Here is a 23,216-nt window from a genome sequence, read left to right as displayed (position 1 = left end):
CCATAGTGGGATATATTAGCATTCTTGGTAAATGTAAAACTCCACTCTGGATTAAAGAAAAAAATGAACCTCGAGCCACATTTCTTTTGTGACAGGAGTGTGTGTGTGTGTGTGTGTGTGTGTGTGTGTGTATGAATGAACAACTTTTCTTAAGGGTTTAGCAATACAAATACATTACCACATTTTAAAAATTGTAGTTCTTTTATTTGGGAATTTATTTGTGTATTGAACATGTGTTCCTTTGTTGGAATTTATTGTCAAGGTTGAACATTGTATCTGTATGTCTTTAGTACATTTAATTGTGGAGAAATGGGAGGAGAGTTGGTGGCATATGAGCATGCTGTACAAAAAATATAGATGGTAATCCTTTGGGGACATGATCTGGTTCAAATCTTCTGGAAGTTTTCTTTTTCCACATCTTGTAAGGTATGGATGGGATCTTATAGAAGAACACAGGAGGGGAAGGGTGGACATAGAGCATCTTATGTGTACATTTTAATATTTTCTTCACTAACATTGCACATGACTTAGCATGCGGATATCTCGTGTAATGTGCCAATAGCATGCCCTCCAAACATGTATCTTCTGTGTTTTCTGGTGGGATGTTATTGGTGTCCAAGTGATACCCATGACTGAACCCATGTCCAGAAACATGTATTACTGACGTTTGTAACTATACTCACTGTTATGGCCACATTGTTTCCTTCTTCACTGCTTTTTGGGTTTAGGTCATTGGTGGCTGGTATTGTTAGAGGAGTAAAAAGGTAGGTCTGGATAAAGTAACAGTTCAAATACTGGCATCACTTTCAAATAAAAGTTTTACTTGTTACAGGATGTACAGACATAAAATCACTTTCAGCATGTAAGTTATGGCTGCCTTTGGGTAACCTCTCATTCTTAATATGAAGGAAGTTGTGTCCAATTATCTTTGTAGGAACAAAGAAGATGAACACTGCAAGACTGTTGAGCAGATGATGATATCCCAAATGTGATACACCAGATGAATCACAGATCTGTCCTGGTCAGGCACCTTAAACCCAGCAGACTGCTTGGGGAATGGAATCCTGATAAATCATTGCAACTCAGCCTCTGTCCCTCCACTGGATTTCCCTGCTGCTGTTCAGCCCTCTCTCAACCAGCCAGGCTTCTGAATGCTAGACACATCTGCATCCTCATCCAGGATGAAATCATGAATGGTGTTGTTGTTTTTTAATTTAAATTACTGATTTGTTATTTACCAGCATAAGTTCACCTGGTAGAGGGATTGTTGCCATTGGTGTCTAGATATTTGAAATGGGAGACAGTTTGAGTGCAACCAGCACCCTATTGTATTTGTTTCATTGATTGAGTTATATGCCACCTTTCTCCTAGTGTGGGACCCAAGGCAGTTCACAAAAGGAAGACAATTAACTGATTTTAATTTTAAATTATTTAAAAATACACAGAAGTTAAAAAAATAAAACAACCCCCCAATAAAAAGGGCTTCCTGGCATGATTATATATTAAAAGCCTGATTAAACAAAAAAGGTGTTTGTTTTTTTACATATTGTGATCCCTTCCCCCATAACAGTGCAACTCTCTCCTTTCTGTAGAACATGCACTATGTTAGTATCACCACACTAGATATTTTCATTTTGTGATGAGGGTAAGCAGCTGGGAGAAAGCTACAAATGGCATGCACAAAGAAGTACCATGACCACTGTAAGCAGATGTTCTTATGTTTACTGCCATTGTCCAGTATGTGCCTCAAACCCTCTTTCCTCCTACACTGTTGAAATGAGGGAGATGATAGTTCAAATTAAAGAAGACAAGGAGTTTGTTGTGCTGTTTCACTGTCTGTGACTTCAAGGGAAACACTACTCTGTGTGAACTGGCAGTACTGAATCAAAACTGACAAAAATTCTCAAATCTTTATTTTCTTCTATATTTTAGTTTCTATGGAGATAAACAAAAACATTAACACCTGGTTTTCATTCTTTCTCTATATATGAATGATATAAGGTAAAAAGTTCAACTTCTTTTGCTGCATGTTGACTACACAAGTCAGTGCTTATTTTTCAACTAAATCTGAAAATTCTGGCAAGGTTCCTTTATTCTGAAGACACTTACTTATTGTGCTTGGCAGAGCAACTTTCATGCAAAGTACTAAACTGGATTCTAGTTCAAAGCTTTGAACCTGGAACTATTTTAGCTATATTGCCAAAAAGGGGAAATATTTTATGCTTTAACATATATATTAGACTTTCTATTCCAGTCTCTGGAATAATCATTGTTGCAAAAATATTATGTAGTGTGCTGGTTTCATTTTGGATCTTACTGCAGATTCAGTGAGCTGGTTTTAATTGGCTCTTATTGCAATAATTCTCCTTCTGTAAAACATAGATATAATGCATTCCATCTGAGTTCTGTTGCCATCTGTTAAAGGTAAACAGTTGGTCTGAAGCCTCACTGAAGACTTACTTCATCTGCTGGTTGTCCAATGTGGCCAAAAGACTTTTTGAAAATGGTGTAGCTATACAATTTGGTCGCCTTGGTCGATGACCTCCGTCTGGGCATTGACAGGGGAAGCGTGTCCCTGTTGGTGCTCTTGGACATCGCAGCGGCTTTCGATACCATAGACCATGGTATCCTTCTGGAGCGCCTAGCAGAGGTGGGAGTCGGGGGCACTGCGCTCCAGTGGTTCCGGTCCTACCTCTCTGGGAGGTTCCAGATGGTGCAGCTGGGAGACGTGTGCTCTGATAAGAGACCCCTAACATCTGGGGTCCCTCAAGGAGCCATTCTGTCTCCCATGCTTTTCAACATTTACATGAAACCGCTGGGAGAGATCATCCGGAGACATGGGGCGCGGGGTTATCAGTACGCTGATGACACCCAAATAATTTTCTCTATGTCTCCGACTGATGCAGTGACCGGGGATGGCATCTCTCCTTTCGTGGCCTGCCTGGAGTCGGTAATGGGCTGGATGAGGGAAAACAGACTCAGCCTGAATCCAGAGAAAACGGAAGTACTTGTAATAGGTTCTCCTGGCCCAGGGATGGCGGTGGTTCCACCTGTCCTGAATGGGATCACATTTCCCGTGAGGGACTCAGTACGCAGTCTGGGGGTGCTCCTTAACTCGTCACTCCACCTCACATCTCAGGTGGATGCGACGGTCAGGAGCACCTGTTATCAGCTTTGGCTGATACGCCAGCTGCGTCCCTACCTGAGCCGGGGGGACCTAGAAACAGTGGTACACGCTCTGGTAACCTCTCGGTTGGATTTCTGCAATGCGCTCTACATGGGGCAACCCTTGTACCATACCCGGAAGCTGCAATTAGTGCAGAATATGGCAGCAAGACTGGTCACTAATACACCTAGGACCAGTCACATAACACCGGTCTTAAAAGACCTACATTGGCTGCCTATTCGCTTCCGGGCGCAATACAAGGTGTTGGTTATAACCTATAAAGCCCTAAATGGCTTGGGCCCAGAGTACTTGAAGGACCGCCTCTCTCCATACAATCCGCCCCGCACACTCAGATCCAGCGGGCAGCATTTACTAAGAGTTCCAGAGGCTAGATTGGTTAACACCACTAGAAGGGCCTTTTCGACCTCGGCCCCCACCCTCTGGAACTCGCTGCCCATCGAACTCCGTTCAGCAACCTCCCTGGCCCAATTTAAGAAGGGGCTAAAAACGTTTCTTTTCAGGCAGGCTTACCCCTGATTCCTTGCCCTGAGAGTCCTTCCCCCCCCCCCCTTCGTTAGTTCCCTGTTAGCTATTTGTGATCTGGCACAGATTCTTTTATTGTATGTACTGTTTTAATGATATCATTTTTAAAATTGTATTGAATGTCTGTTGCGAACCGCCCTGATGTTTCGAAGGGCAGTATATAAATAAAGTTTATTTATTTTATTTTTATTTATATCTCCTAACAGGCTTTTTTCTCTTTAAAAATGCTGCCCCCCTCCCCAAAATGTAGCTCTTGCTTATTTATATGTTTATTTGTGCAGTACTGAAACACTGACAATTAAATCTCATTGTGCTGAGTTATAAACTTCATGTGTGTTTATTATACCACCCAGATAGTCTTCTCAGGTTTTTAGTTTTGGCTGACTGAAATGGGGAAAAAGTCTTTAAAGGACCCAAGTATTTGCCTCTGTGTTGAAAAGTACAGTAATGGAAGTTGCATCCACTTACCAGCTATACCTGCCTTTGTTCTGTGCAGCAGCTCCTAGTAAGGTGAGAAAGGCATAGATGCCCATAAAAGGTAGTATGAAAACATTAAATACTTGGAAAATTTGGTTCTCAGAATGGTAAGGCATGATGAAGTGCTTTCAGTTTCAAGACCATGATAAATGTTGGTTTTTGTATTGTAGTCTCTAGTGATGACATTAGAATCGGTGAAACTGTTCCTCAGAGTAGTCAAATAAAATGCTTCCAGTGTTACTGGAGCTGTAATGACACCAAGAGCAGACATCTTCTTTGAGGTTCCAGAAAGAATGAAGAATGTTATTAGTGGCTGGGAAGAATTCTGGGAGTCATAGTGCCTCCAAATAACTTTTCCAAAGTGCTGGTAGTGGGTTGGATCTAGGCTTGTACTTAGTAGATGAAAGGATTGCCATTTTTCAATTCCCTTTTCTCTGTGCCATCCAGCTCCACTTCTTACCAGTGGTGTCACTAGGTTTGGTGTCACCCAGTGTGGTAATTCAGTGTCACCCCCCCATTGACCTCTTCCCATATTACACCATACAGAATCCTTAGTAATGTTTTTTGTACTATTACTCATTAATCATAATTCCTATATGTTACTGAAATACTAATAATAATAATAATAATAATAATAATATATCCCACTTTTCTCCCAACATAGGGACTCAATATAATCATAGAATCATAGAATCATAGAGTTGGAAGAGACCGCAAGGGCCATCCAGTCCAACCCCCTGCCATGCAGGAAATCCAGATCAAAGCATCGCTGACAGATGGCCATCCAGCCTCTGTTTGAAGACCTCCAAGGAGGGAGACTCCACTACACTCCGAGGAAGTGTGTTCCACTGTCGAACAGCCCTTACTGTCAGGAAATTCCTCCTAATGTTGAGGTGGAATCTCTTTTCCTGCAGCTTGCATCCATTGCTCCGGGTCCTAGTCTCTGGAGCAGCAGAAAACAAGCTCGCTCCCTCCTCAATATGACATCCCTTCAAGTATTTAAATAGGGCTATCATATCACCTCTTAACCTTCTCTTCTCCAGGCTAAACATCCCCAGCTCCCTGAGTCATTTCTCATAGGGCAAGGTTTCCAGACCTTTCACCATTTTAGTTGCCCTCCTTTGGACACGCTCCAGTTTCTCAATGTCCTTTTTGAATTGTGGCGCCCAGAACTGGACACAATATTCCAGGTGGGGCCTGACCAGAGCAGAATATAGTGGCACTATTACTTCGCTGGATTTAGATACGATACTTCTATTGATGCAGCCTAAAATCGCATTGGCCTTGTTAGCTGCCGCATCGCACTGTTGACTCATGTTCAGCTTGTGGTCTACTTGGACTCCTAGATCCCTTTCACATGTTGTCTCCTTAAGCCAGGTGTCTCCCATCCTATATCTGTGCATTTCATTTTTTCGCCCTAAGTGCAGTACCTTACATTTCTCCCTGTTGAAGTTCATTCTGTTAGCTCTGGCCCATCTTTCTAGTCTATTCAGGTCATTTTGAATTTTGATCCTGTCCTCTGGAGTATTAGCTATTCCTCCTAATTTAGTGTCATCTGCAAATTTGATAAGTATTCCCCCAATTTTTTCCTCCAAGTCATTGATAAAGATGTTGAACAGTACTGGGCCAAGGACAGAGCCCTGTGGGACCCCACTGATTACTTCTCTCCAGGATGAAATGGTGTTCGTCCGGTCAACCAATTACAAATCCACTTAACAGTTGCCTTGTCCAGCCCACATTTTACAAGCTTGTTTGTGAGAATGTCACGGGGAACTCTATCAAAGGCCTTACTGAAATCAAGATATACTATATCCACAGCATTCCCTTCATCTACCAAGCTGGTAATTTTATCAAAGAAAGAGATTATGTAATGCTAATAGTTGTGACATAAACAACTAGCAAAATTAAAATTATATCTTTAAATTAGTATATCATATGCGCAGCCTAAATGTATTTACATATACATACACATTGTTTCATGTGTTTGAAGTGAAAATTTGGTAAGATGTGATGTTTTAAAATAAACACTGCAACATACCACACAATTTCCCAGGACTAGCACTGTTTCAAGGTCCACCACTCTGAATAGCACTTAATTATGCTATTCCTATTTATAGATATATATTTATTCTATGTTATATATAGTGAATACTTTGCAAGAATAATTAAATGCCAATTTTAGATCAGTGGAGGTGATCGACGGACAGGCATAGGAGGTGTTCTACCAGTTCATAAAGAGAATCTCAATCTCTGGTATGAATCAAATCAGAGCTGCCATATTAAAAGGGCCTACTGAATATCTGTAAGAATTTACTAGTGTTTCTTTTCAGTAACTTTCCAGTGTTGTTCCTTTTTCCTTTCCTTTTTTTTTTTACAGTGTTGCAGTGTTACAGTGTAATGTTGTAGTCCCTTTTAATTTGCAAAGGCATATTTCCTGACCTTACCTTGACGTTAACTTACATTTTCATGTCTCTGATGTTGTTGGTATACCACCCAGATAGCACTAGGCAGGGCTGTTCAGTGTGCTAGCTTTTTATATTTATGGATAGGCAAAGTTCGAGTTAAAGCCATTACTCAGTATATTTGAGTGCTGAAGAAATACACTTGTGTAAGGATTCAGGGCTAGACTGTGCTGTGACACAGCCACCTGGTTCTCATTTTAAGCCATCACTGGTTTCTTTCACAATGAAATATGTCCTGCTTAGGCATATGATAGTCAAACACTTTCTCCTCTCTCGGTTACGCTCAGTATAATCCCGTCAAGTACACTTTAGCTAGAACATTGGTGGCTTGTTTAGATGGAGTGCAGAATTTTCATTTTGTGATTACAGGAATGTAGTTTGTCTTATTCCCAAAGCACTTTTAGTATTGACTCAGGGTCAATTCAGAAATAATGGCAGCCAGGCACCCCACCCTTCTCTTCCTGGATTCCATGTTGTGTGACCATTGCTAGTTGTGGTTAAAATGCAATTTGAGCACCTGGCTTTAGAAAAGAATCCAGTTTCTTGTGCAGAATACATTTACATAATCTTACTTTCAGCCAAATCTTCCAACTGGAGTTAAGGTGAAGTGCTTCCCTTTAAGACATATGCTGATTCCCTGTATACTGGTGTTCAGTGGCATTAGTAGACTATGGGGAAAGATACTTTTCTTTCCTTGATAAGTGGGTAGCTTAAGCAGTAGCCTTACTGAGATGCAGTTTGGAACAAATAAATGTGTGTTCTAAGCTCCTTGTGGGTCTGCCTCCTCCTCTTCCAGGCAGCTAAGGTCACAGTGGGTCTCTTTCCAGCCATCATTTCCATCACCTGAGGTCTCTTCCAGGCAGCTAAGGCCACAGTGGGTCTCTCTTTCCAGCCATCATTTCCATCACCTGAGGTCTCTTCCAGGCAGCTAAGGCCACAGTGGGTCTCTCTTTCAAGCCATCATTTCCATCACCTGAGGTCTTGCGTTTTACTTGTAGTTTCTTTGGATGCAGCTCATCTATCCATCAACATGCCTCATTTCTTTTCTCCCATTTATTAATGTATTAGTCTAACTTATATCCTGCCTTTCCCCAGGACAGGACTCACTGGTGCTCCTGCATCCCTTTATTCAGCCACAAATGGCTCCCCTCACCTGGGGCTCCAGACCTGCAGCAAGGGCAGGTCAGCTTAAAATCTTCAGTATTTTGCAATATAGAAATGTATGTGTATGATTGTTGCTTTCTTTGAAATTCACTGATATTAGAGTCATGCCAAGAATAATTGACAAATAATGATATTACCAAGAAAGATAAAACATATGCAATTTAAGCACATCATAGGCTTTTTTCCAGACTGCTGGGCCACGGTAATTTGTATGGGATCCTCCCTCCTTTTGCTAGCCCTGTATAACAGTAGTTGGTCATGTGGTGATGGGGAGACTTGGAACTAATTTTTGAATATCATTTTCAGTTCTTTGCTCTTTTTTCAGTTGTCTGAGATAAACCCATTTCTTCAGCTTTACCTTCTCTTTCCCCCATTTTTTCTTTGCTGTTGGCAAAGTTTAGCTTCAAGCCTGCTGTTTTTCAGCTTTTTTTATTTTTTATTTTTTGCTACAGTCACTTTGGAACAAACCTTGGTAAAATGCTTGCACCTCCCCCCCCCTCCCCAAATCCATATACACTTCTGTTTACTATACTAGAGTAGGGCTGCATGTTTCTTAATGAGAGGTGTCATCCTTACCTTTATGGAATGTGAACGGAGAGGCTGGCAAAGGGATCAAGTTGTCGCAGAAAAGAACAAGAGTGCTGCAGAGCTGTGGGCTTAAAAGGAATTTTCCCGACAGGCTTTTGTATCTCCCCCCCCCCCCCCCAAGCTTTTCACTACTTTTGAGGCCTGCAGTAATGGCTGGCTGGCTGCCAGCGGTGATATCAAAAACTGCAGCTTTAAAATCCAAACCAGAGGGGTGGCTCTTAGCCACTTGTTAATCTTTTGCTGAGCACCTTTAAGTGAGGAGCAATTTATGTGGGCTGCTTCGGACAATCCTTTAGCAATCTTGGGGATGCATTCTCATTGGTATTTTGCAGACGGTTATCTAGGCAGCAGCATATCTGTCTGTAAAATGCCCCAAAGCAGCCTTAAGCCAATTACCATTTGTATATTGAACAATTGATTTAATGGTGTGTGGGTAGGCTTACCCAACCGGTCCTGTGAAAAATGAGCTTGTTTTGTTGCAGAGGAAGCATCTGTAGGGTAAGCAGTTCTTTTCTTGTACTTCCTTTGATTCGTGCTGACTCTTCTCAGATTATTTTCTCCTTTTATGCATCTTTTTAGCAGTATTATTCTTGTAATCTATATCTATCTATATTTCTGTATTGGAGTTAAGGAAATGAAAAGTATTTTGCTCCAAAAAGGAATATAACTTTGATCTAACTTGTCATAATTTCAGGTGCTGCAATTCAGTACATACTTATGTGAGAATAAGTTCCATTTAGTTCATTGGTTATGGCTTCCCAGGAAACATGATTGGGGCTGTAAATATATGAAAATGCCATCTTTTTGTTCATATGATAAAATAGGTTGTATAGGTTTACACATTTTTCTTTTGCAGGCAATATAGTTGTGCAAACAGAAGAATACAAGAATGTATACAGAATGGTTTTCAGTTTAGTCAAAAACCTGATTGCTTGCCCAAGTACTGTATCAGTATTTTAAGATAGAGTTTGGTGACAGCAGTCTGGAAGTTTCTTTTAAAGGAGCAACATCTTTTCAGACCTTAATGCAAGACTCTTTTTCCTTTTTAATCATTGATCTCTGAATGTTTCTGTTCTTCTTGATTCAGAACAAATGCACAAAAGAATATGGAATATTATCAAGATGACATTGACGTGCTTTACATTTGGGTTGCCTTATCCACAAGCAGGGCTAGAAGCATAGAGCACTATACAAGAAAGAGATTGTGAGATGAGTGGAGGGGTTGAGCACCAGATCATTCATTGAACCCTCATTTACTGCTGCAACATCCACTTTACAGAAGACAAATTTGGGAAGTTGAAATGTGAATAATGTTTCCAAGGTCACAAATTTAAGCCTTGGTGAAGTCTGAGCTTCTTGAACTCCTAAACCTCAAGATCAGTCACCTCAAAACTACTGGTCCTACTGAGATCTTCCACCCAGCTTCGGTGAATTTACCCTGAAATGATAACTTCCCTTCACCTTGGATCCCTGGCCCAAAAAGAATCCAGAGGTGTATGTGTGGTTTGTTTAGGTTTAGGAAGTAGGGATGTAAATCTTACATATCTCATTCTCCGGGGGGGGGGGGGGGGGTTCCCCCTCTTTTTTCTTTTGGGTTTTTGGGTTTTTTTTTTTTTGGGGGGGGGGGGTTTGTTTGTTTGTTTTTTTGTGCACTATGCAAAGTGATTTTTGACCAGGGTTGCTGTTTTGTTTTATTTAGTTTTTGGATAAATTACAGCAGCTGTTGCCTTGTTCCTTGGATTTTTTAAAAAATAAGGACTAGTTAGATTGTTTGCCTTTCTTTGACCAATAATACTGTGGTTGCTGTTCCTTTGAAAGACATCTTGTTAGTGACATATGCAAAATCATGCTTGTATATGTATTTGTTTAGGAGGGTCACAGTTGAGGTTGGTATTCTCTTTCTCCCTATGCAATGTCCACCCCGAGCCACTGTATAGCTGGGGAAGAGTAAAGGGGATTGGAGAACCATCTTGCTATGTCCCCATAGTGAAACAGAGACTGAGAAAATCATATACTGTATTGAGTCCTCTGGAGCACCCCAGCACATCTTGATGGAAGATGTCCTTGGTCTGCAATCCTGGTCTCAGATCCTCCAAGTCTCCATCAGCAACAGAACTGCCATGGGTGGGGTGTGTGTGTCATATTGTAGTGGTGAGTCCTGGGGGTGGTGAGAGGGGATCTGTAGTAGGATTCCACATATGAAACCTTTTCTGTTACTTTCAACCATGTAAGATTTAGGCTTATGTGTGTTTTGCTTATGAAAGGAAAATAGTTTTGCATTAGATGCCTCTCATGCAAATTCTGGAGAAATCATCATTATCAACAACAACAAAATACTTGTCATGTCATTCTCATGCATTCTAGCTGCTGCTTTTACAGTAGGAGTTCTCATTGAGGGCATACATTTTTGTGTACATGCCTGTTAGTGAGTGCAAGAGCCTAATTTGCCTCTCTTTTCTGTTCAGCACAGCAGTGTAGCAAAGACGATTCAAAGATCACCTCCTGTCCGATGTGCAAACACCCACTAGTATTCAAGTTGTCATCATGGCACTTTATCTTCTTCTTTCATTGCAGCAGCATTTTCTCACCCTACTATCTTGAGAACAAAACAGGTTCCCTGCCATCTTGAAACCAAAACAAGAGCCCTGGTGGCGCAGTGCTTAAATGCCAGTATTGCAGCCACAAGGTTGTGAGTTCGATCCCAGGTAGGACTCCAGGGTCCACTCAGCCTTCCATAGGCCAGTAAAATGAGTACCCAGCTTGTTGGGGGCAATTGGCTGCTCCTTTTCTAGAGACTGGCTTACATATTGTAAACTGCTTAGAGAGTGCTAGTTCACTGATATGTATAGATATGTACTTACTATTGCTATAAAAATAACTGCTCTTTGTTATGATTTTGCCCTCAGTATTTCAGGTTGGCATACTGTGATCTATAGAAAGGAGCAGACAATTTCACGTATATTAAGGCTTCAAACCTCTAGAAATAGAAATGCAGATGTTTACAATTTTCTCTTTTAAGGCCCTAGGAAATCATGTGCGTTGGCAAGGACTAGGCCTATAATAATAAAGTGTGAGTTGGTAATCTATAAGAGACCTTTCTCAAAACACGAGCTTGCTATTTATGTTTGCAGGGTTAGTGTCCTTTGCCAATAAAGCTGAAGAGACATTAGCATGTTTGTAGATGGAAAGAATTACTCAGAAATTATCATTTTTAGAAGGCAACCTTCATGAATGAAGTTAACAAGAAGCAGATGGAGCAACATTCCATGACAGCTTGGGCGGCTGATAAATTGTGACTGAATCAAAAGGCTCTGGCAATATAGATTGATCTGCACTCCTTCTATCTAGAACTTTCCATAGTTCTTGCAGACTAATCAGATGTCATGTTTGTGGCTTCCAGATAAAGGACTTCTCTAATAGACCCAAAGTTATTATATATATTTGAATGTTACTGTCTGTTGTTGTTGTTGTTGCTGTGTGCCATCAAATAATTTCTGACTAATGGCAAACTGTTAAGGAGTTTTCTTGGCAAGATATGTTCAGAAGAGACTTGCCATTGCCTTCCCCTGAGGCTGAGAGCATGTGACATGCCCAGAGTCACTTAGTGGGCTTCATGGCCAAACAGTGAATTGAATCCTGGTCACCAGAGTCAGAGTCCAACACTCAAACCACTATGTCATGCTGGCATATTGTTATATAGGAACAGTCACTGTTATTTTTATTTTTACTGGCTGTTATTTTGGTTTGTTCTTTTTTAATGCAATATTTTCTAGCATAGCATTTTCAACAGTTTGTTGGTCCCTGCTCTAAGAGGTTTATCTAAGATTCAACACAGAAGAAATAGGAGAAGAAGTGGAAGCAAGCATAGCAGGGTAAGAATGTGTGGTTGGTTTAGGCTTAGTTACAGGCATGAAGAGCAATTAATAATAATAATAATTTATTATTCTCTGCCTGTTTATGTGGATACAGGCCCCACTGTGTTCAGTGACATTTACTTTCATATAAGTTTAGGAATGCAGCCTTAGCTGCCCCATGGGAGTTCTCTTACCCACTCCTAACCTATATTTGTACACATACACACACAGGCATATATTAACAGTAATTAACACTATAAATCCCATCTCTGAATATTCCCATCTAATTTAATAGTGCCAGTGAAAATCCCATGCAGTCACAAAAAAGAGAGACTTCAAACAAGCTACTGAAAGCAATAGTTTCACTAGTAGCTGTTCTCTGTAGCAGATAGACTTTATTTTGTTCCATCTAAGAAGCAAATTTATCAATATCAGACACACAAACAAATGCCACACCAGCTAGGGTTGCCATATCCCGCCTGGGGGCAGGACTTTGCCGGTTTGGGGTGGGCCCACACGGTCCCGCCCCAGTTTGGCCCCGCCCCCGGGACTCCTCCCTCAGCGAGGCCCTGGAGGCGGCTCCGCTATCGCGGAGTTCTCCAAGGCTTGGCTAGGGCTTGGGAGACGTTTATCACACTATGCTCTTAAAGAGCTACTATTCCAGTGTGACTCCTCTAGCAGCCTCCTGTTGCATGCTGGGATTGGCAGTTTTAAGGAGCTGAACTTCTCTGCCTGAGAATTCTAAATACCCCTCCTTAAAACTTCCAATCCCAGCATGCAACAGGAGGCAGCTAGAGGAGTCACACTGGAATAGTACCTCTTTAAGAGCTCGTCTGATAAACACCACTGTCTCCCAGGCCCCAGCCAAGCCCTGGAAGAGGCTCCGCGATCGCAGAGTCCTCCAAGGCCTGGCCGGAGCTTGGGAGACACTGTCTCCCAGGCCCCAGCCAGGCCTTGGAGAAGGTTTAAAAATGTAGGACCTTTTTATTTTTAATTTCCTGGCCAGGAAATTAAAAAAAAAAAAAACCTACATTTTGAAACGTTGTCCTACATTTTTCCCGGTTTGGGGGTCCTCAGGGATGGCAACCCTATCACCAGCGTGTTTTGTTTACATTAGCATGCATACCAGCCTACTTTTGGTTCAACTGTACACTATGGTAATGAATACAACTAATATGCTATCCCATCACTGCATAATCCTATTATTATTATTATAAGTCATCTGTATTTACAAGTCTGATCAAATTATCTCTTGCTGTCTGAATTCCCTGTTCACCTTGAGCTACACTGTTTTAGGGAATAGTTAAATGAATAGACTTTCAAGAGAATTCTAAGCTTGCATTCTTCTGAAAGTATGCTTGCATTCTGAAATTTAAATATAACACATGTGAGAGTGAGCATTATTGGACATGTGGCTATCCTCCCGCTTTGCATGGATTCGTATGGCTGCCCATTTTCAGCAAAGAGAAGATGAATAAATGTGAATTTGCAAAGAAAAGTGAAGACATTTAAGAACTGATGCAGTATGAAAATCCACAACAATTCACATAATACACATAAGTGTAGACTAGCCCTGAATTGTGTTTGGAAGTTCATTTCCAGAAGGTTGTACCTTGGGATTTCTGCTTCACAGTATGATATTTGTATTTTGTTTCCATAATGTTTCTCATGATGTTCAGTATCTACATGAAACCACTGATGTAATGATCTGAAGATGTGGGATATGATGTCACTCGGGTGTGGATGATATTCCATCTCTTCTGTTTTTCATTTCTTTTGGGTGGGGCTGTGAATCTGTGACTGGCAGTGGCAATTGGTGGGTAAGAGCTCACATTGAAGCATAATCCATATAGTACATAGGTTTTGCTAGCAGATGTTTCCTCTTTCGGGATGAATGCTATTCCAACTGTGTGGTAGATTGTGGGCACTCACTAAAGGAGTAGGGCCATAGTTTGGTGATACTCTGTGATCCATTACTATCATCAGATGCCCAAGTAGCCTTGGTGGCATGGAGTACCTTTTGCATGATCAGGCTGGTATTCTGCTACTACTTTGTCTGAACATAGATAGCATGGTTTTAGTCATCCACATTCCAGTAACTTTCCATCTAGGGCAGGGGTAGGCAACCTTTTTGAGCCGGGGGCCGGGTTGCTGTCCCTCAGTCAACTGGGGGGGGCGAAGCCAAAAAATAAATAATTAAATGATTTTAAAATAAATTTAAATAAATAAATAAATAATAAGCACTGCCTCGTACTCTCCTCATGCAACGCCTTTCAAAACGCAGTTCCCCCAAAACCATTCACAGCCTCAGGAGTTGTAGTCTGGTGAGGCTCCAGAGCGCTCCGATAAACCCGGCTGAAAGGCCTTGCCAAGCTACAAATCCAACACTAAACCTCAAAACCAAAGGGGTGCAGAACTCTCCCCCGATAGCTGCAGGCTGAATAATAGCGGAATCCATGCGAGGAGAGGGCTGAGGGGGTCCTTCAAAGCCGCATAGAAGAGAACAAGCTCTATGGGGCTCTGAACAGGAACGTCCCCCGCCTTTCTCAACCTTCTCCCCAGAGAGGCTTTGTTAGATTTAAAAGGCAGCAACACTTTTGATTTGGGTAACAGCTTCCACGGACCCTTGGTGGATGCTTGTAAAGGAGTGAATAGGGGTTCTAGAGGGGGTTGGAAGTGAAGGTTGGGTCTCTAGCTAACCACCAAAAAGCTAACAGCATCCCCCCAACTCAGGGCGCTTCCGGGGTTCACAAGAAGGCGTCGCACCATTCCCGCAGGCAGCCGTAGCAGTCCCTGGATTGCTTGGCGTTGGCCCCACAGGTGTCCTTCAGCCATTCGCGGAAGTTCTCCTCGTCTTTCCTCAGCACCAAGAACTGCCCAAGCACCACGTAGGCCTTGTCGAAGCCTTGGTCCGCCAGCTTCTTGCCCAGGATGTCTCTGATGCCGGCCAGAGCCCCGACGGGCTTCTCCCCCATGGGCTCCGCCACGAAGTCCCGGTGCTTCTGGCTGGTGGTCATTCTGGCTGCCTTCGCCGCCTACTCAACCGTCGCTCCCGCCTCACCGCGCTTCAGCTACAAATCCCAGGACTTTGCTGGATGGAGGCATGGTGGCTAAAGTGGAGTCAAACTGCTTTACCTCTGCAGCGTATCTGGAAGACCAGGCGCATCTGATGACCTAAATAGGGATTAATATGACTTTCATCATCACCATCCATCACCATCCTCCTCCTCAGTCATCCCTCCTTGTTGTTGTTGTTGTTGTTCCAGCATTATCCTTCCTCCTTCATCTTCTCTTCCTCCTCCTTCCATCTCCTCCTTCTTCTTCTTCCTCCTCCTCCTACTTTTCCCACCTCCCTATTCTTCCTTATTCTTCCTCCTTCCTCTCCCTCTTCCTTGTCCTTCTTCTCCTTCCTCTTCCTCCCTCTTCCTATTCCCTCTCCCTCTTCTTCTTCATCTTCCTTCTTTTTCCTCCTCCTCCTCTCTCTTCCTCCTCCCTCTTCCTCCTTCCTCCTCCTCCTCTGTTTTCCTCTTTCCTCTTCCTCCCCTTCTCCCTTCTCTGCTTCCTTCATTTCTCTTTCTCTTCCTTCCTCCCCTTTCCTCCTCTTCTCCTCCCTCTTCTGTCTCCCTTTCCCCTTTTTCCTCCTCTTCTTGCTTCCTCTTCCTTCCCTCCTTCCTCCTTCTTTCCTATTCATCTTCCTCTCTCCTAGTCCTTCATCCTCCTCCTTCCTTTTCCTCCTTTTTTTTCTTTCTCTTCCTTTCCTCCCCCTTCTTCCTTTCCCCCTTTTCCTCCTCCTCTTCCTTTTTTCCTCCCCTCCTTCCCCCTTCTTCCATCTTTCCTATTCTTCCTCCTCCTCCTCCTCCCTTTTCCTCCCTTTCTTCCTTCTCCTCCTCCCTCTTCTTCTCGTTCCTCTTCCTCCACTTTCCTCTTTTTCCTCTTCTTCCTCTTCTTCCTCCTCTTCCTTACCTGCCGTTGAGGCCCAGGGGCAGAGTGGGGTCTTCCCCCGGAAGGGAGTCCATGGCGGCAGGCAGAGAAACGGGGAGAGAGAAGGGAGCTGTGGCTCCTCCTCTGCTGGTGGCTCTGGCTCTTATTGTCCCCACTTTGGCGGCTGCCTCGGAATTCAAACGGCCGCAGCGGGCCTCGGACAGATGGGCACCATCTTGGTGAAGCCAATGAAGCCGCCCTCAAAAGGGCAGCCCTAGCAAGAGAACGGCCTCACTGCCCTTTCTCCTCCCCTTGAGGCCATTTTGGATGCCATCTTTGTCGAGGGAACAGATGTGGCATCTCGTTCTATGTATAGAACATAAAATGGCGCCTGGAGCGGCACGGAAGCTGCGGAGGGGACAGCAGTCGGTGGCAGGACCGGGCTGGGGCCAGTCCCGAGACCTCACCGGGCTGGATCCTGCCCGCAGGCCGTAGGTTGCCGACCCCTGATCTAGGGTATTATAATAAGTTGTATCTGGGGGTGACTTTGAAGACAGACCAGAAAATGTTACAAAATATGGCAGCAAGATTATTCACTGGTACACGGCACAGTGTCATCTTGCAGCTTCACTGGCTCTGATTTATGTTTGGTCCTAAATTAATTTTACATTTATTTCATTTCATTTATTTCCCAGTTTTTTCTCTCAATTTGAGACCAAGGCAGCTTACAGTATAAGTTAAAACAGAATGCAGTTAAAACAAAGCATATACAAAGTTTCAAAAATATATAAACAATTACATTAAACATTAAAACATTAATTTGCAACAAATTAAAAAGCAATTAAACATAATAATTATGATTTTAAAAATATAGCACATACCACTTAAACCCCTTTTCTGCAATGGGCAGTTAACACAGGGACATAGGGAAGGGGGGGTTGGGGGTCCGGACCCCCCTTCAGGTCCTGGGGGCCTTCAAGCTCCTTCCTCCCCCCTCCTCCCCTCCATCAAAACCACGGAGAACTTGGAGAGGGAAAAGGGGAAAGACAAAACAAAAGTTGCAAGCTCAGAGAAAGAGAGAGAGAGAGAGGAGGGGGAGGGAGGGGGTCCTTGTGATTTCTTTCTCTTTCATTTCCATCGGAGTCCGGCTTCCACTCCTCCTCCTCCTCCCCCCTCCTCCCTTGTGCTTTTGCCAGAATAAAAGTCTCTTCAGAAGAAGGGAAGCAAGGGGAAAAAGGAAGGAAGAATGATAGGGAGGGAGGGAGGGAGAACTGAAGAAAAGAAGGAAAAGAAAGGCAGGAAGAGGAAGGGGAGAAAGGAAGAAAGAAAAAGGAAGGAAGGAAGCTTCTAAAGGGAAATATAAAAGAAAGAAAAGGTGACTTTTAACTTTCCTTTCAGCAGTTATATCCATATACAATATAGTAAAATAATAATAATAATAATAATAATAATAATAATAATAATAATAATATCCCTTACCCAAAATGCTGAGGACTAGATGTATTTTGGATTTTGGAGTTTTTCAGAGTTTGCTATATTTATATCTGTCTAATAGGATATAATGGGAGATGGGATCCATGTATGTCTCATATGCATCTCACAGACATAGACTGAAGGTAATGTAATACACATTATTTTTAAAATAATGTTGTGCTTCTGTACACTGAGCAGTCAGCAAAACCCTGAGACCACTATTCCTTGTATAATTCAATAATTCAGTAATTGATCTAAACCTTCAGGATTCCCAGGTGTCCTTGAGTTGGGGTTAGACCAGATGCTCTTATGGTCATTTTTGGGTTTTGGAATAATTCAGATTTCATAAGTCCACATAAAGGAGACTCAGACTCTACTCTGGATATTTCTTCTGATAATGAACTCAGGTTTTCAAAAACAGTCATTTCTGGATTTTTGCAACAACAAAAAAGAGGAGGGTCTGTGATGCAAAAAGCAAGAGGCTTCCTTCCAGCCTTGTTTTTTCTCTTTTTTAAAAGACAAATAGAATAAAATACAGTTAGCTGGCCCTTTTTCAGCATGTCAATGGGGATGCTTTGATGGAGAGTTCCTGCATGGCAGAATGGGGTTGGACTGGATGGCCCTTCTTGGGGTCTCTTCCAACTCTATGATTTTATGATTAATTAATTAATATATGTAATCAATCTAAGACGATGAATCGGGGCTGTGGAGTCCTATGGCCCTGCTCCAGGCAATGCTAGACTGCAGGCCCCATCATCCAGCAGCACCACAGACTGCTGGGAACTGCAGTCTAATAAGGCTGCACACTGCAGAAATAATCCAGTTTGACACTACTTTAATGCTATGAAAAATCCTGGGATTTGTAGTATGTTGTGCCACCAGAGCTCTCTGACAAAGAATGCTAAATGTCTCACAAAACTACAATACCCAGATGTTGTTGTTGTTGTTGTTTTATATCCCGCCTTTCTCCCAATATACGGACTCAAGGTGGTGATTTTCCATAGCATTACTATATAGTATATCTTTCTACAATGTAGATGGACACCTCCATTACATATTTTGTTGGGGATGCTTTGACTGGGAGTTCCTGCATGGCAGAACGGGGTTGGACTGGATGGCCCTTGGGGTCTCTTCCAGCTCTATGATTCCATGATTCTATAGCACTCTGAGCCTACTGTGGTTTTAATTGTTTTTAAATGTATAAAGGTATAAAGTCTTATAATGCAAGCCATGCACTGATGGACTATTGCACTATAATTTTTTATTGATTGATTTTATACCCTGCCTTTCTCCCAAAATAGGATTCTCTTAAAGGGGTTTGTTTTTCTTAAAAAGAAAGGAAGGTATAATGTCTTGGAATTTAAAATTATGATTGATGATAGATAGATAGATAGATGAGTCTTGGAATTAAAAATTGTGTGTGTGTGTGTGTATGTCTTGGAATTAAAAATCCCTTTTGGAAATGGGAATGAAATGTTGTGTGGATGCAGCCTGGGTTCTTAGCTCAACTCAGAAGTTGGAATGCAGTGTCTCAAAGCATGAGCAGAGTGTCTCTGAGCATGAGCAGAGTGGCTGCCGCTCATTGCGTGAGCAGCTGCACTTAGCTTTATCAAGCTGAATTTATCTGATGTAAACACCTTCAGAGGAAGGACTCAGTTTGCATCTGCACTGAAAAAATAATCCAGTTTGATGCCACTTTAACTGCCCTTGGCTCCATGTTTTGAAATGCTGGGATTTGTAATTTGTTGTGGCACCTGACAGATGACTCAACAGGTCCTCAAAACTACAGATCCCAAGATTCCATAGCATGAAGCCATAACGGAAGTTAAAGTGGTGCCATCGAGGTGTCGAGGGTAAACGCTCGACCCTCTTTTCGTGTCTTGGGGGGGGCTCTTAGCCTCTCAAAATGGTGGCACTTAGTCTTGAACCCCCCCTTCCCAAAATCCTGGCTACGTCCCTGGTTAACAGTCAACTTGAACCCTAAAACTATCAGATATTTATTTATTTATATATTTATATAGCAAAATTACCTGAGATCCAAAGGTCTAAAGTTGGGTAACATCTAGCCCTCCAGCCATTTTTGGTGTACAGCTCCAATTAGAGTAGCCATATTTTCAAAATAGAAGTAAAGGACAGTAAAAATTAATGAAATGTAGAATTGACAGTCAGGAACTAATTAACAGTTTGGTGTTCTGCATAAATAGAATATTTTGCATTGTATATTTGATGGAATTTCTTTAACTATAATAGTTTATGAACAGTGTAAAATTGAAACTTTTAACTTTACTAGAATTCTATGTTTCTATTACAGTAGCTTGCAGCTGATCAAATAAAGGATATATCTATCAAAATGTCAAATTAAAGTATAAATTTCAGTCAACTTAACTGTGTGTTTCTCTGTAAAGTTAACCTATCATCCACATTTATACATTGCATAATGCACATTTCTGTCTTTTTGAAGGGCCCACACCCCAAAATATAGAAGTGTCTGTGCGCGCGTGTGCAAAAGCAAAAGCTTTTCAATCCTCAAATGAGAGAATTCCTTATAATAAGATATACCTCATAAACCTAGCTCCCATAACCTCCAGCCAGTATGCAGGGGTGTCACTTGAAAAATGCAGGGAGTGTGGGTGACATGCTAAGGGGGTGATGCTGCCGCTCCCCAGATATCTGCCTTATGGAAGAAATAGTCTGTGGCATTCCTGCATCCCTTTAAAGCCCTGGAGCTCAGCAGAACAGAAGGTATGAGTGGAGCAAGGCTCAAAGGGTGGAGAAAGATCTCATGGTTTGTTTTTGGGACCATTACTCTTTTTCAATTTTCGTTAAAAACTTCACATTGTACCTAATTTTCACTTTTTAAGCACATGAAACTATGAAGATTTTCATACCTGGCATAAACGTGGCTCAAATGTTGCTGAAATATTCTGAACGCCAGCCGCGCTTCCTCAATTATCATGGAAATGTGGCTCCCTCTAGCATCCCTGAATCGTCACACGGGGAGTGGATTTCCTATGAACGCAATTCTTCCTTGTAAATGTACATGCATTTAGGCTGTGCATGTGATATTATAATTTAAAGGTAAAATTTTAATTTTTCTAGTTGTTTATGTCACAACTATTGATATTATATTCAGTGATATATGGGAATTACAATTTGTGAGTAACATTAGGACAACAAACATTATTAAGGTGTGGTATGTGAGGAGGTTAGTGACGGGGGTAAGGCCATGAGTTGCTGCACTGAGTGACACTTAACCTGGTTATGCCACTGCCAGTATGGCAGTAGGTCTGGACCAAGAATGGTGGAAACTTTAGTACACCAACTTGTGGGGGAGCACAGGTTCACCACCCTAGTAAAAGCAGTTCTGCTCATCCAGTAAACTTAAGATTTGTGTCTTTTAACAATTGTTGTTGTTGTTTATACATCCAGTGTACTTTAAAGAGGACAGAGAGAAGATGGGTGAGACATACTATGTGATGGGAATATGGAGGTGGAATCTTATTAGGGAGCCACAGTCACACTTGAAATTATTATTTGGATTCTATCCCAGATTTTTCTAATACAGCTATTACTCCTTATTTATTTATTTATTTCTCCTAGAAAGGGACCCAAGGCAGCTCACAGATAAAACTGTTTTTAAAAAATTGCAATAAAAATTTAAAGCAATTAAAATATCCTAGTTAAAAGCAGTATAAAATGATATAAAATATAGGAAAGTTTTTTTTAAAAAAAATCTGAAGCACACATCCCAATTAAAAGCCTCCTGGATACAATTGTATATTGAAAGCCTACTTGAATAAAAATGTCTTTGCCTGGTAGTGAAAGGAAAGCTGGGAGGGGTCAGTCTAGTGCCCAGTATGAGTGAATTTCAGACAGTGGGAGCAGCTGCTGAGAAGGGTCTCTCTCCTGTCCTCACCAAGCAAGCCTGTGATGGTGGTGAAAGAACTTTAGAAGGTAAAATCTGCATGGATAAACAGGAAGTGGTGAAAGATTGGTCTTTTCTTGTTTGTTCAAGTTGTGTTCTGTGTATGTGTGTAGAGAGACGTCATCTGCTTAACTGAATTTCTGCCCTCTAACTTTCCTAGCATAATTGTCTTTTCCAGTGATTCACACCTTCTCATGATGTGGACAAAATATGGTGGGGTACACACCGCCAGAAAGAGGCGCATCCCCAGTGCCTCTCTTTGCTCCGCAGGAGTGCCGCAGCAACCCAATTGCATGGTGCTCCTGCGAAGCAAAAAAGGAGCGCCGGGAAGCAGCTCCTTTTTGTGGTGCACTTCTGCCGCCCCAAAGCACCAGGGAAGGCACAGGGACATTGCAGCTGCACCGCCCTGTTTGAAGGCAGCGCAGCTGTGATGTCACCAGTACGTGCCACGTCTGGTGGGTGCGCTGCAGCTGCGGCGCCCTTGTCACATGTGAGGGCTGCCGGGCATGTGGGTGCTCCACCCACCAGGCAACCCTCACATGTGACAAGGGCACCACAAAGGCCCATCTGTTCTGGGCCAAAGACAATCTCAGTTTAGTCATCTTGGCTTCCAGGAGGAGTTTGAGCTTGATCTTTTCTAGAACCCATTTGTTTGTCTTCTTGGCTGTCTGAGGCACTGTCAGCACTCTTCTCCAGCACCACATCTCAAATGAGTTGATTTTCTTTCTGTTGGCTTTCTTCACTGTTCACCTCTCACATTCATACGTGGTGATTGGGAATATGTTTGGTTGAATGATCCTCACTTTAGTGCTCAGTTGTATAACTCTGCACTTTAGGATCTTGTCCAGTTCTTTCATAGCTGCTAGCCTTATTCTGATTTTTTTTACTGCAGTCTCTATTCTGCTCCGTGTTTAATCCAATATGGCGACACTAACTATTTCAAGTTTCTCATTGTTTAGGATGAATTTTTGTAAATCTATCATGATCCTTATTTTTTGTTTTGTTTTGTTTTTTATGTTTAGCATTAAGCCAACCTTGGCATTTTCCTTCTTGACCTTCTTCACTAATTGCTCCAGTAGTATTGTGTCATCTGTGTATCTTTAGTTATTAATGTTCCTTCCTCCAGTTTTCACTCCTGTGTCTTGAGTCTAAGCATGCTCTACAAACAGGCTTTTACATACATACTAAATAAATAGGGTGATAGTATGCAGCCTTGCCTGATACCTAAGCCGATTGTGAACCATTCTATTCCTCCCTACTCAGTTCTGATGAGAGCCTCTTGATCTGCATATAGGTTATACATTGGGGGAATCAAATGTAGTGGTATTCCCAGCAACCATATAAAACCCTTACAGCAGGAGCAAAGAGTGCTGAATCTCATAGCAGCAGTGATTAATCTCCCTTTCTAGAGGTGTAGATAGGTAACCATGGATGAGATGTGTCTGGGAAACTTGGGGCCATGAGAAGAAAGTTTCCAGTGCCAGCCCATATCCCCCAATGCCTCGGTGAGATAGGACCACTGGATAGCTAGATAGGTATAATTTTTAACAGTTTACCAGATGAAGTAAAATGTTGAATGCAATCATGGTGGTGGTGGTGGTGGTGGTGGTGGTTTTAGTTTGGGTTAATAAATCAGACTAAAG

General features: G+C 42.1%; 2 protein-coding genes across 2 annotated transcripts in view; one reads left to right on the top strand and one right to left on the bottom strand.

Annotated features, from left to right (window-relative positions):
* PLEKHG1 (pleckstrin homology and RhoGEF domain containing G1) overlaps positions 1-23,216 on the top strand; it is a 224,315-nt gene that overhangs the window by 115,241 nt on the left and 85,858 nt on the right.
* Positions 14,648-15,290, bottom strand: LOC121922575 (barrier-to-autointegration factor-like). Its single transcript, XM_042452186.1, has one exon. It carries the CDS (start codon positions 15,269-15,271, stop codon positions 15,002-15,004), a length of 270 nt encoding a protein of 89 aa, XP_042308120.1. The 5' UTR covers positions 15,272-15,290; the 3' UTR covers positions 14,648-15,001.

This window comes from Sceloporus undulatus, chromosome 1 (genome assembly GCF_019175285.1).
Source record: "Sceloporus undulatus isolate JIND9_A2432 ecotype Alabama chromosome 1, SceUnd_v1.1, whole genome shotgun sequence".
Classification (NCBI taxonomy): Eukaryota; Metazoa; Chordata; class Lepidosauria; order Squamata; family Phrynosomatidae; genus Sceloporus; species Sceloporus undulatus.
The sequence above is the reverse complement of the archived record's forward strand: the minus strand, read 5'-3'. Positions and strand labels throughout refer to the sequence as shown.

Bases quoted from the DNA above. Each gene is read 5' to 3' on its own strand.
- LOC121922575 (XM_042452186.1), bottom strand. From the start codon at position 15,271: ATGACCACCAGCCAGAAGCACCGGGACTTCGTGGCGGAGCCCATGGGG.